General features: G+C 41.4%; 1 protein-coding gene across 4 annotated transcripts in view; it reads right to left on the reverse strand.

Annotated features, from left to right (window-relative positions):
* ARMC8 (armadillo repeat containing 8) overlaps positions 1-12,354 on the reverse strand; it is a 75,981-nt gene extending 63,627 nt beyond the window's left edge. For 3 of the 4 annotated variants that reach the window (XM_084901774.1, XM_084901775.1, XM_084901772.1), the window contains exon 1: positions 12,043-12,354. Coding sequence is in view for 2 of the 4 variants with exons in the window: in XM_084901772.1 (XP_084757898.1) it covers positions 12,043-12,087 (45 nt within the window). In the remaining 2 variants the exon portion in view is untranslated. The remainder of the gene's footprint in view (positions 1-12,042) is intronic. The other variant, XM_084901773.1, reaches the window with a different exon arrangement.
* Between the last annotated feature and the right edge of the window lie 2,009 nt (positions 12,355-14,363).

Consider the following 14,363-nt stretch of genomic DNA (forward strand, 5'->3'; position numbering starts at 1 on the left):
ATTCTCGGGTGGGGAAAAAAAAAAGACAGATAAATAATTTTATAATACCTGACACTTGTTTAGTATGTTAGAGTTTACAAAGTTTATCCTATCTATTTTCTCAATTAATTCATATGATATTTAGAAATTAAAATATTATAATACACTTTTCAAGGGGGAACTGTGACCCCTAAGGAACACAAGTTTAAACTAGCAACTGCCAATCAAAATTTAATATGTCATTTATTCCACAAACTATTAGGAACTTCAAGAGAAAAGTGTTCATAATATTTATCATTCAGGTTTGTTAGGGAAAATCTTGGTTGAGGGAGAGATGAAAGAAATACAACCAAAAAAACAGGATGTTTGAACTCTATAAAAATTTAGTTTAAAACCTATTTCAGGCTGAAATTGAACATGTGAATATCTTTAATTTACCAAGTGTTATGTTAGGTCCTTGTAATAGAGAGATAAGATAGAGTCCCTTACTCTCAAGGCATTCACAGCACAGAAAAGGAGCAGATATGTAAGAAAGTTACAAATGTAACTTGAAACACATGATAAGTGTAACCATAAAAGTGGGTACAGTTAGAAACTCAAAGATACAATTAACTGAAGTACTGAAATTAGAGGCGGAATGCAAAGTAATGTCTAAGCAGAGTGGATGAGTAATTTGAAAGAATAGTATTAATTTGCCAGGTGAAAAGGGGAAGAGGGGAATAGAGGGGGGGGGGGAAGCAGGATTAATTTGGCAGGTGAAGAGCACAACACATGCAAAAGAAAATTCTGAAGCAATGTGCTGTGTTTGAGAAATGCAAGTTGGTACTGGTAATGAAATAGTATGCACCTAGAAATATAAAACAAGTTGAAGTTGTACTGTTTAATTCAGTCAGTCAAAAAATATTTAAACAGCTATGTGGGCACTGTTCTAGGTAATTAACAAAGACCCCATCCCTCTATATATCACTACTTTATTACTTCTTTCTAGAATAGTAGCAACTGAGTATTTACTTATATGGTATATATTAGTTTCCTGCTTTTTCTTACTTAACACAACTGGGGGACTATGTAAATTCTTAAAAAGTTACAATGCGAGGATAGTTAACTTATCTATGAGTTTCACTTCAGAAAAAACTAGCTGGTACTACAAAAAATGTTATAAGAAGAGTGTGTTAAGATTGGTACAGTTGGGAACCACTAACTAAAATAGCTAATGCTCCAGTTACCTGGCAGCTCCAGAAACCCTTTCCCATGCCCAAAATTTGATTTTTCTACTGTCTCCAAAACAGTCCCTTCCCCTCTTCCCCCAAATGCTTCCTTTGGATACTTTGAAATTTTTCTGAGATGCCAAATTCACAATTATTCATTTTAAAGCCCAGGGACACTTGATACCTTTGTATCTGGCCCTATAGAGCTGAGAGTTGCCACAATCCAGCATATCAGAAATCAATACTTTGATATCAGCATTTTCCTAAATTGTGTCTTAATTTCTAATCATATGTCCTCTTTGTTTCTGGTGAGATAGTTAAACTCACAAAATCCTAAATACTGACTGCTACCTCGTGTTGCTTTGAAGAGTTTTGGTGATATGTAATATTTCTCTGCCAGAAGGCTTATTGCACTATTAACCAAAAGTATTGCTACACAATTCTTTCCTGATTTTGAAGGAAAATATCTACATCCTTCCTGAACAATACAAACAGGATTAATATAATCAACAAAGAAGGACTTTTCCCTTTCAGACAGCTATCATGGCTTTCCAGTATACTCCAAAATTCCCCTGACCTACAAAAAGAGGAAAAATTAGAACAAAATGCAAGTACTACTTAAAACCCAAGATTTTGGTGTGTTTTTTTTTAAATTTTCTTTTCCTTCTTGTATTCTGGTAAACTTCTGACCCCATTAGGATTTTCATTCAATTTTTTCAGACCAATCACATAGCATTTTTGCAACTATTTTTATCCTTAATTTTTTAAAATCATGCATTCATTCTTTGGTGTTTCTATAGGTTCAAAGCACCTTTCCTCCCTCAGATTAATCAAAAGTCTGCTTTTCTACAGCCTGTAGCAACTTTGGAAAATTTATAAAATGGTATCTCACAGTTGGCTGGGCCCCACCAGTACAGAATGTAATATACCTATGACAACCAAGATGCCCGGAGTATAATCTGCTTTAATTTCACAAACACAATCATGAAAATTCTTAAATATAAATTTTAAACTTAATATTCTTGGGTAAGAAGCAATAAATAATTAAGGCTGAAAATCAGGCTTGTTAAGAGAACATATTTTAAAATAAATAGTAAATTAGTGCTCATAAAGTTTGAAAATAAAATTCTCAAATGTAAGTCCGTGCACACATTTTTTTTTTTTAATTTAGGTGTTTGGAAATCTGACTGACTCTTGAATAGGACAACAGGCAAGTCAACCTCTCTGGTTCTGTTTTCCCTGTTGAAAAAGAAAGACAAGAATGAACTAGAGATGACCTGCAGGTTTCTTCCAGGCAAAGATTCCATAATTTTACACTCACACAAAAGGGAATCTATACATAAAAAAGCCAAGTGACCGGAACACCAGAATGACTGAAACAACCTGTCGCTATGATGCACACTGCAGCCAGCCAGCTAACTGCCTGTGACCCCTTCCCCTCACCAGCCCGACCCAATCGGCCCCCATAAGGGTGGGCTGGCTGGACCCCACCCATGCACAAATTCGTGCATCAGACCTCTAGTTTTTTTCATAATAGAAAAACTATGCACAATTAGATTAAAAGGGACATGAAGAATAGCCTTTACTTTTTCTGTAGTGAGTGTTTAAAGTAATAAAATATTAATGTAGTCCTGGCACAATATTGCCCATTATTATAAACATGCTTTGGTGGTCACAAGAACTGAAAGCAATTTATATTCATGCTTCTTTCTTTTTTTCTTTCTTCATGCTTCTTTCTAATCAAGTGCTGCAGTGGTTCATCCTTTTAAAGTATGGTACAAATCACAAAGAACTATATATATCTCTTTATCTTTATCTCTCTCTCTCTCTCTCTCTATATATATATATATATATATAATTTATTTATTTATTTTTTACAGAGAGGAATAAAGACGGATAGAGAGTCAGAAACATCGATGAGAGAGAATCATCGATCAGCTGCCTCTTGCACGCCCCCCCCAACCGGGGATGTGCCCACAACCAAGGTACATTCCCTTGACCGGAATCGAACCCAGGACCCTTCAGTCCACAGGCTGACGCTCTAGCCACTGAGCCAAACCGGTCCCGGCGGTATCTAGATATATATAGATAACCTCTAAAGCTCCCCCTTACCATTAAATTCTATTTATTCACTCTCCAATGTAGACAGAAAGGTTTGAAGACTGAGGACCAAGGAGGCATCCCTCCAGACAGAGTAAATAAATTAAGTAAGGATGTATGGTGCAAAACATCATAATCTGGATGTCAAAGAGAGCAAGAACCATCTCTGGGGCATAAGAGTGACAATGTTTGTGAAGAGTTTTACAAAGATTGAGATATTCTCTGGGTTGGCTGGGGTTCATTGAAATGCCTCCAAAAATGATAAGCTACTTCAGAAAATCCACTAGGATGCATTCAAATGCCTACTTCCCGATCCTGAATGACAGAGTGAGGCTATTCAGACATGGGTGTGGTGTTGTCCTGGACCATAAATATAGTTTAAATTATTCAAGATTGCAATCATGCAATGATTTAAGAGATCCTGGATATCATCTTTCATGGTATACCTCAGAAGTATATTGCCCAGACAGGATCACTGTCTCCAGATTTTAAAAGGCCTTATTTGCTTCAGATTTTTAGAGGCAATAAACACAATTGGCTTGGAACTATCCATGGTGCTGGACTCAGAGTTAGCCCACCACTCCCAGCAATTGGTACATTAGCTTTTCTATTATAATACCACTAGAGGCCCAGTGTATGAAAAATTCATGCACTGGAGGGGGGTCCCTCAGCACAGCTTGCCCCCTCTCACAGTCCAGGAGCCCTCAGGGGTGGGAGACAACCTGGCGATCAGGGGAAGGCGATGCCTCCATCACATCTCTGCTGCTGCCACTGCCGGCAGGGCAAGCCTCAGCCAGCCCTGGTCACCTGAGCCTCTGGCGGCCCTGGGTAGCTGCCATTCAACTCTCTATCCCTCTCTCTTCCTCTTTGTAAAAAATCAATAAAATATATTTTTAAAAAGGTTTATTTATATACAATATATATATAAAAAGACTTCCTAATATTAATTGATCCTAAGGTTAGAAACTCTTCCAGTGGTTAGAAACGCTCCCAACTTTTCAATTTTAATAGAAACCATGCCAGTCTCATCATTCCCCCTCTCCCAATAACTGTATTATGAATATACCAGAGAATAAAGCTAACTCTTTATTCTTCTGATTTTATGGAATAAAGTCAAAACAATTTTCTTTTATCAGGGACAAGTGGGGGCTGTTTCTGCAAAATTATCTTAATTTGAAATACCTTTCATTCCTATGTAAATGGTCCCAAGGATCATAGTAAAACTGTCCAGTAAAGGCAGCTGTTCTCCAACTTACAGAAAGCAAGTTTGTCAATAATTCCATATCTTTACCCAAAAGCCAAAGTGACAGATGACACTGCAAAATTACCGCCAAATCAGGAATAAAAAAGCTAACTCAAAATCACTGAAATTCATGATCTCTAGCACTATTTTAAAATTCTTTAAAAAAAATATATTTTATTGATTTTTTACAGAGAGGAAGAGAGAGAAATAGAGTTAGAAACATCGATGAGAGAGAATCATCAATTGGCTGCCTCTTGCACACCCCCTACTGGGGATGTGCCAGCAACCAAGGTACATGCCCCTGACCGGAATCGAACCCGGGACCCTTCAGTCCGCAGACCAACGCTCCACCACTGAGCCAACCGGTTTCGGCTATTTTAAAATTCTTAATGGCTTGGCTAAGTGGATAGAGCATTGGCCTGTGGACTAAAGGGTCTACGGTTCGATTCTGGGCAAGGGCATATGCCTGGGTTGCTCGATCCCCAGTAGGGGGAGTGCAAAATGCAGCCTTTCAATGATTCTCCCGCATCACTGATCCTTCTCTCTCTCCCTCTTCCTTCCTCTCTGAAATCAATAAAAAAATATTTTAAAAATTATTGAGAATGAAGAGAATAGGAAAGCTAGATCTCCAAGTGGAATAAAAGGAATCCAATATGAAAATGATTCTAATTCTTGGTAAAACTTAAAAGACGTCTTGAGCACTTATCGTCTAAATTCAGGTGGCATTCTTTCTTCAAACAGACAGCAGAATGTCTGGAAACACAATGAGCATCCCCCATTCTTCACACATTGCCAGTAAAGATTAGGAAGTTCATGCTAACTCATTTATTTTAGGGCCATCTCCAGATATGTGTATGTGTATGTATATGTATATGTATATGTATATGCATATGCATATGTATATGTACCCTGTGCTTTTTGGTGTTTTGTAGAGTAAACTAATGGCAGACTTTAAAATATGCTGACCATATTTTACTTAGCATGTATTAATAAAAACCAATAGATGGGCAGGCCACGGTGGCTCAGTGATTGAGCATCAGCCTATCATAGAGAGATCACAGTGCAATTAATTCCCAGTTGGGCCACATGCCTGGGTAGCGGGCTCGATCCCGGGTGTGGGGCGTGCAGGAGGCAGTGATCCATAATTCTCTCTCATCATTGATGTTTCTATCTCTCCCTCTCCCTTCCTCCTCTCTGAAATCAACAAAAACATATTTAAAATAAAATAAAAACCAAGAGAGGCCAAAGTTGGCTTAAAACTTCACAGAAAACTCTTTTCTAACTATTGTCAGTTGCCCACGTAAAGAAAAAATCAATATGCACCTTGCGTCCAACAAAATACTTATAGTCATCAAGAACAGAACAAAATTAAGGAATATCCAGAGTTGGAATACACTATACAGTTCTAATAGCTGCTTGTTAAAAAGGCATAATAGTAAAGAAGGCAATTAAAATTAATAAGTGCCTCAGCTGTCCATACTAGCCTACACTGCGCTTCACAAGCATTTCATTACCTTGCCTCGCTCAAGTAATTACAAAGTAATCAAAGTAAAATACAATCATCTTCTTAACAGGGTCTTTCACAAAGATTACGTTTTCATTTTAAGTCCAGTTATCAATTAAAAAAAGAATAGGTCATGCCTTTGGTATTATGTCTAAGAATTCTTCACCAAGCCCAAGGTTTTGCAGATTTTCTGTTGTTTTATTTTCCCTAAAAGTTTTATTTTGTTTTACAATTAAATCTATGATCCATTTTGAATTACTTTTTGTATGACGTGTGAGGTTGAGATAAAAATCCACTTTTAACCTATAGTTAAGAGGATAAAAAGATAAGTAACAGGCTGGGAGAAAATATTTACAAAGCACCTGAGAAAGGACTCATACCTAGAATATATGGAGAAATTTCAAAACTCAGCAGGCAAAAAAACAGTCCAATTAGAAAGTGGGCAAAAGGACACAAAGAAATATTTCACTGAAATATTTAATACACATTTTAATAAAACATGGAAGGCAAATAAATAATAAAGATACTTTTACACTACTAATCATTACGGAAATGTGAATGAAGGCCATGAGAAGATATCACTACATATCTTTAAAGAGCTAGCTGGATGGCTCAGTTGGCTGAGCTCCCACCCAGGCACCTAGAAGACAAGGTTCGAACCTGGGTTGTGAGCTCAATTCCCAGTAGGGGGCATATAGGAGGCAGCTGATCAATGTTTCTAAACCTCTCCCTTCCTTTCTCTAAAGTCAATAAAAACACATTTTATTAAAATTAATGACAATATCAAATGCTGGTGAGAGTGCAGAGAAACTGATCTCTCAGACATTATGGGTGGGAATATAAAACGGTAGAGCCACTCTACAAAAGTTTGTTGGTTTCTTTCAGAACTAAATCATACAATGTAGCAATTGCACTCTTGGACATTTATCTCAGGGATACCAAAAGTTATGTCTTATTATGGTTGCAAGATGCCATCAGCAATAACCAACAGAAAACAAAATAAAGTTTCATTGCTTGCAAGGTCATGAGATGGGGGGTGGGAGGCACACATGCACATGGGTCTGGGGTTCTGCTTTTATTGGAGCTGAGGCTGGGAGCCTAGAGTTTCATTGGCTCACTCTTTATTCATGAATTTAAAATACAAAAACTGAATTTAAAACTTGGAAAGAGTAAAAACAAGCAACTCAAAGGTTTGGTTATTGAGATCAACTAAAATGTCTAAAATAAAGGCACCCAGTGGAGGAACGTGTCTCTTTATCTAGCCCTGCAGCTAACAATGTTTATTGGAAACTAGAGGCCCAGTACATGAAATTTGTGCATGGGTAGGGTACCTAGGCCTGGCTGGTGAGCAGGGCTGATCAGGGCTTTTCAGCTGCCGGCAGGAGCCACCCTTCCCTGGCTGCTGGCGTCATTCTGCACCGCCCCCTGGTGGTCAGTGCACATCACAGTGAGCGATCGAACTCCAGATGGAACTCCCAGTAGCACTACCAAGGGGACACTCTGTATATTAGCCTTTTATATATATACAAGTAGATAGGAATCCTTGAAGTGGACATCTCAGCAATAAAAGCGTAAGTGAGGCACTTACATTACAAAAGAAAAAAAATTATCAAAGTTTATTCTGCAAAGGTCTTACAGGTGAATGATTAAACAAATCATGATACATCCATACTAAGAAGTACTACTTAGCAATAAAAAGGAACAAACTATTGATACACACAACAACTTGGACAGATCTCAAGGGTACTGTGTTGAGTGACAAAGCCAATCTCAAAAGTCACATACCATAGGACACCATTTATGACACCATTTATGTAACATTATAAAAAACGACAAAGTTAAAGACATAAAGAAACTACTAGTTGCCAGGGGTTAGATAGTGGGGAAGAAGGAGTAGGTAGGTGTGACTACAAAGAGGTGTGACTACTAGCAGATCTCTGTGATTATAAGACTAATTCCGTATCTTGACTGTGGTGGTGATTACACAAGTATACCCATGTGATAAAATGGTAAAGACCCGTACACAGACCAATATCAATTTCCTGGCTAAATGTAACCAATGGGGGAAACTGGGTAATCTGTATACAGGAATCTCTCTGTGCTATCTTTGCCATTTACCGTGAATACATAATTATTTCAAAATAAAGTTTTAAAAAACACAATGTTAAATCATCCAAAAGTTTGTAAAACATGAGAGAATTTATAAATTTGTTGAAAAGGGTGATATAATGCTAAGTGAAAACCAAAGAGTGTTATGGGTGATCATGGTGCAGCCTAGAAAGAGCTAAAGAGTTTGTTCAATGCCCCCAAACAAATAGTTCAAACATTTATTGAGTACCTAGTATATGCAAGATGGTATTGTAAACAGTACTGGGATTAAGAAAAAGAAACTAATTTACTAAGAGGACAAGATAGAATAATTATTAAAGGCACGGGGTTTCTGCAAAGGCAGTTCCCTTTGCCTGGAAGGTTCTTCTATTTTTCTAGTTTGTTCTTACCCATCTCTGAACTCAGCTCATTGTCATTTCTTCAAGGAGACCCTGACTAGCCCTCCTCACGGCCCTCCACATTAGATCAGATTTCCCTACTACATGCTTGTACCAGTGCCCTGTATCTTTCATCCATAACACTAACAGCCATTCACCAAGAACTGTGTGTGATGACTTGATAACTATTGTATTTCCCCCATTAGATTAAAATCTCCAAAAGGGCAGTAACGGATCTGTGTAACTCACCACTGTATTCCCAAACCCAACAACCATGCCTGGGAAATGACAAAAGCTAAAAGTATATCACATGAATAAATCTATACAAAGCTATAATTCATATGTACAAACAATCAGGCAGACAATTAGTTACTGGGGTTTAGAAGAACCCTAGATCACTTCAACTTGAGAAAGCCAGTTTATATGGCATAGAAAGTTCACGTAGAAGGATAAACAATCTTATACCCAAAGCTGAAAATGAAAGGTCAGCCCTTCGGCAATAAAAACCCAATAAAGCCCGGCTAACACGGCTCAGTGGTTGAATGCTGACTTACGAACCAGGAAGTTATGGTTCAATTCCTGGTCAGGGCATATGCCCAGGTTGTGGGCTTGGTCCCCAGTGTGGGTGTGCAGGAGGCAGCCGATCAATGATTCTCTCTCATCATTGAAGTTTCTGTCTCTCTCCCTCTCCCATTCTCTCTGATATCTACTATCTATCTATCTACTAGTATACATATAAAATTGAAGCAGGGATGTGGCATGTCTAATGTGTTTTATAGAAAACTTAATGTGGAGAATGAACTTGAACTGAAAGAATAAGACAATAGAGACAGTAAAAATATTTGAAAGAACACTGTAGTAATGCAGGCACAAAATGAAAGGGAACAGACAGATGTGAGAAACACTAAGAATAAAGAGCTATCAAAACTTAAGAACTAATTAGATAGAGGAGTATAAAAGGGGAAAGAGTCCAAGATAATTCAAGGGGTTTATAGTGAGTGATCAGTTAAAGAAAGTATCATTAATAGAAATGGGAAATCACGACCAAGTCTTAGGGCAGTGGTCGGCAAACTCATTAGTGAACAGAGCCAAATATCGACAGTATGACGATTGAAATTTCTTTTGAGAGACAAATTTTTTAAACTTAAACCTCTTCTAATGCCACTTCTTCAAAACAGACTTGCCCAGGCTGTGGTATTTTGTGGAAGAGCCACACTCAAGGAGTCAAAGAGCCGAATGTGGTTTGAGAGCCGCAGTTTGCCGACCATGGTCTTAGGGGATGGAATGTGCTTATTTGGAAGTGATGGGTAACATCCACACAATTAAAGATGTGAGACCAGATGGAGAAAAATCAAGGCTGGCAAGGTATATGGTATGAGCTGATTACAGTTAAGGTTACTAGAGTGAATAAGATCTCTCAAAGGGAGAAGGTAAAAAAAAGGCCTTAATAAAAGTCCTTTAAAACCATTTGATTTGCCCCTTGCTTGAATTATGTTTATCAAGCTATAGAGTCATTCAGACTGAACTCCCTAAGGGCATGTTTGCTCTCATCCTTGCATTCTCTCAAGTATATATTACAAGTGCAGAATAAGTAGTCTATTAAGGGAGTCATTTATTTTAAAGATACTTTCTGATTAATATGTCCTGCTCCACCTGCACTTTGTATTTCAAAAGGTGGTGTTCTAGGTAGTACTTTGAAAGGAACAGTCTTCACTTGAGTATAATCAGTGAGTTTAGACAGCTTAAGACTTCATTTATCCAAAGATCTTATTTCCCAAGGCGCTAAGAAAGTGCGGGGGGAGGGGAAGGTGGCACTTTCGACAGCAAACTACTGAGCCAGAGAAACCAGACTTTGAGACTGTGAAAATAAAAAAAGCTCTCAGTGAGAGTAAGACTTAAGAAAATCCCCACAAGAAGTAGGGAACATTCTTCAAGAAGGTTTTGAATAAAATTAATCAGAAACTATTTATTGAGGGAGTGAAATAAAAAAATTTCAACTGTATGCACTCTACACATTGGCAGTGTACAAATGTAAATAAGTGTTCGGATGCAATGAAAGATAAATGAGATAATAAAAGGGAACTGAGAACAGTGTAGACACATACATTCTTAAAAACATGAAGGGAAAGTCGTTGGCCTGCTCTCCCACAAAACATTTCCTGGATATTCTGGTCAACGGTGGAGTCCTGGGCTAAATCTGATTCAATACTTAGGCAAACAGTATTTCCCAGGTGCAGATTAAAAATAAGAAAAAGGACTATTAAAATGGATCAGGGGAGAGAAACTTGAAGACAGCCCCAATTAAATGATCAAGGTTGCAGCACGCCAAAATGCTCTAAGCCTGAATCATAAGCAAATGTCCCAGGACCAGGTGCTTCGGGAGAGCTGAGCGTGTGTGTGTGTGTGTGTGTGTGTGTGTGTGTGTGTGAGAGAGAGAGAGAGAGAGAGAGAGAGAGAAGTTCGGGGAAGAGAAAAGAAACCGGTTAAGAGTCACAGACTTCAGGAACCTGACAAAGTCATCCATAATCCAACTACCCTCTCTCTCCATCTCAGACTGACTTCCACCGCAAGCCTAAAAGATCGCCAACCATGGTATACACCGGCTCGTCTCCAGAGACAGCAAATGGGACTATCGATAAACGGACCGTTCAGAATGAGACGGATCTAATTTGTTGCAAAACCCTTTGAAGGTATCGCCCAGCAGTAACTTTCACCTCTGGCCCTCGATCTCTCTCGAGCAACACAAGGAAAGCCCTGTTTTGTTGAAGCTTAAAACCACCACCACCACCACCAGGTATTACTTCCAGGCATGCCAATATGTTCCTTTCTTTCAATAATAGGAAAACTGGATCGTCCTTCTTTTTCTAGATCTGAGTGCCCCTTAAAGGAAAAAAAAAAAAAATGCCAGGCACAAGCTAAGTTCCTTTAGACTCTGGGTTGCAACCTCCAGAGTAGAGAGAAGGGGCTTAAGTAACTCACACACCAGACGTTGCAACTGATAGGAAACCCCATGGCCATGGCCAAGAAGTGCCCCGGGTGCCGGGACGCGACAGAAGCCACACAGACCTGGGGTGTGCGGAGAACGAGAAGCCCGCACCTCTGTTGGCCTAAGCCGTGGGGGGAAAAAGGGGTGCTCCTCCCCGCGCCCCCCGCACGCCCCGCGCCCCAGGGCAGAGCCCCCGGCGGCCCCGGAGGGAGAGGCGGCGCCGCTCCGGGAAGCGCTGGCAGATCCCAAGCCGCGCCGGTCCGCCCAACCAACCACCCGACCCGCCCGCTGGACGCCAACCCGAGAACCTGCACCGGTGGGAGCTCCGGGAGTCGGAGACGGCTCCGGCTCGGCCTGGGCTCCGTCCAGCACACCCGCCTCCCCTCCCTCCCTCCCTGCCCCGCGCAGAGCAGATTCGGGGGGTGACCCCAGGGGGTGGTGCTCCAGAGGCGTACGGCATTGGGGGGTGAATGCTGCGCGCCGGGCCCGAGCTCCCAGGCTGGCGGCGGCGGCGGCGGCGGCGGCGGGCCACTCACCGAGAGGACGCTCATGCGGATTGGGGTCTCCAACAGGCACGCCATCTTGAGCCTTCCCACCCGGCTGCAGCGGACGCCGGCGCGGGGGCCGGCACTTTCGACAGCAAAAGTATTGGGCCCCACCGCAGGTACACTTGTACGGAACGTCGGGCAGGTAGACGAGAAATGGACTACGCTCTACACCCTACGGGAGGCCGGCCAGGCCCCGCGGAAGGGAGAACAAAGGGACGCCGCGCTGGGGGCCGCCTCACGAATCGTCCGCTGGGAAACAGCAGCTACGCGCGGCCTGGGCTAGAGGTGGGAGCGGACGGCAGTCTCCGCATGCGCACAGGGCATCTGCGGGCCCCACCTGCCGCGCGCGGGGGCGGGGCCTCGAGGGGGCGGGGCCTTGGGGCGGGGCCTCTCTTCGCCGCTCCTAGCCCCGAGTACCGATTGGTGGGAATGAGTTCCCGTGTTCCTAAGCCTGAGCACCCGTGTGCAAACCCACGCCTGCCGTTGGAAGCACATCGATCGCGCTCCTTCTTTGCACCCGACTTGTAGCGTCGCTATCTCTATTTTACAGGCGGAGGAACCGCGATCTCAGTTCATTGGCCTTCAGCCGCCCAGTAAGTTTCACCATCCGACGCTCCAGTGTGGCCGGCTTTAGCCTTGTTTGGCCTTACCCGCCTATTTTGTTGCTGTGTTAAGAGATAGATACTTGATGCCAAAACCGGTTTGGGTTTGGCTCGGTGGATAGAGCATCGGCCTGCGGACTGAAAGGTCCCAGGTTCGATTCCCGTCAAGGGCATGTACCTTGGTTGCGGGCACGTCTCCAGTGGGGAGTGTGCAGGAGGCAGCGGATTAATGTTTCTCTCTCCCCTCTCTCGAAGTGAGAAACATCGATCAGCTACCTCCTTTTGCACACCCGCTACTGGGGATGTGCCCGCAACCAAGGTACATGGCCTTGATCGGAATGGAACCTGTGGCCTTTCAGTTCACAGGCTGACGCACAATCCACTGAGCAAAACCGGTTTCGGGTAAAAAAAAATTTTTTTTTTTTTTTTTTTTTTTTTTAAGAGAGATACTCGAGTCAGAACGTCTGGGTTTAATCCTTGCTGCTTCATTTACCGGCTGCATTACCTGGGCAAGTTACTTACCCTCCTTTAAGTCAGTTTTATCTTCTGTTAAAAAATGGTTAGGAGGATGGAGAAGGTAAAGCTCTTAAGACATGCCTGGAATGTAGAAAGCATTATATATGTTAGCATTTCTCCAGCCTCTGGGTCAAGTAGGAAAAAAAGGGCGACACATATCTGAATAATTCACACTAAAAACACTCTGATAACTGAAGCCAAATGAAAATATGCTTCTAACTACAGTGTCTCTGATGGATGAGCTCACCTCTCCCACTTCGTGTGTGCGTGTGTGTGTGTGTGTGTGTGTGTATGTGTATGTATGTGTTCGGACAGGTTTCACCTTCGTGCTGCTGGTAACCAAGAAGGTTTTTGCAATGAGCCTGTTCCGTTACTTGTTCTTCCATTTCTAGAAGCCACTGTCTAACTCAGGCTGTTATTCTCCCCTGGGCTACAGCGATAGCCTTCCAACTGATCTTGTAGCCTCCACCCTCTCCTTCACTTTGCTCCTTACTGCTTTTCTATCTCCCCCTGTACTTGGCTTCTAAATTTATTGTAGCATTAACCATCTCTGCTTATGGGTCCATGTGTTCCCAAAAAAACTGTTGAGTGTCTGGAAAGCAGGAAATTTTGTTTTAGATTTTCCTTCTGCTACAAGACTATTTCTCAAACGTTAATAATCTGCATACCATTCTCACGATCTTTGCCAATCTGCACCTGGGTATTGTTATTCACTCAATATCTTTCTAAAGCTAATTTAAAACCATTAAATAGTTTTTTTATTGATTTTTTTACAGAGAGGAAGGGAGAGAGATAGAGAGCTAGAAACGTCGATGAGAGAGAAACATCGACCAGCTGCCTCTTGCACACCCCCTACCGGGGATGTGTCCGCAACCAATGTACATGCCCTTGACAGGAATCGAACCCGGGACCTTTCAGTCCGCAGGCCGACGCTCTACCCACTGAGTCAAACCGGTTTCAGCCATTAAATAATTTTACCCTCCTCCTAAACCGTAATACTCTTGTAAAATCAAGTTTATTGTATTCTTTATTTTTATTCTAGTATGCATTAACATAACTACTACAAAATTTAGAAGTCCATCCATGTATCACCTAAAATCATGTCTTGTATTGCATACTCAACAATACAAAACATAACCATTACACAGCTCATACAGGGGCATCAGTTGGTTTTTCAGTTGATATTTGCAT

This window comes from Pipistrellus hanaki (genome assembly GCF_964339955.1).
Source record: "Pipistrellus hanaki genome assembly, chromosome: 13".
Taxonomy (NCBI): domain Eukaryota; kingdom Metazoa; phylum Chordata; class Mammalia; order Chiroptera; family Vespertilionidae; genus Pipistrellus; species Pipistrellus hanaki.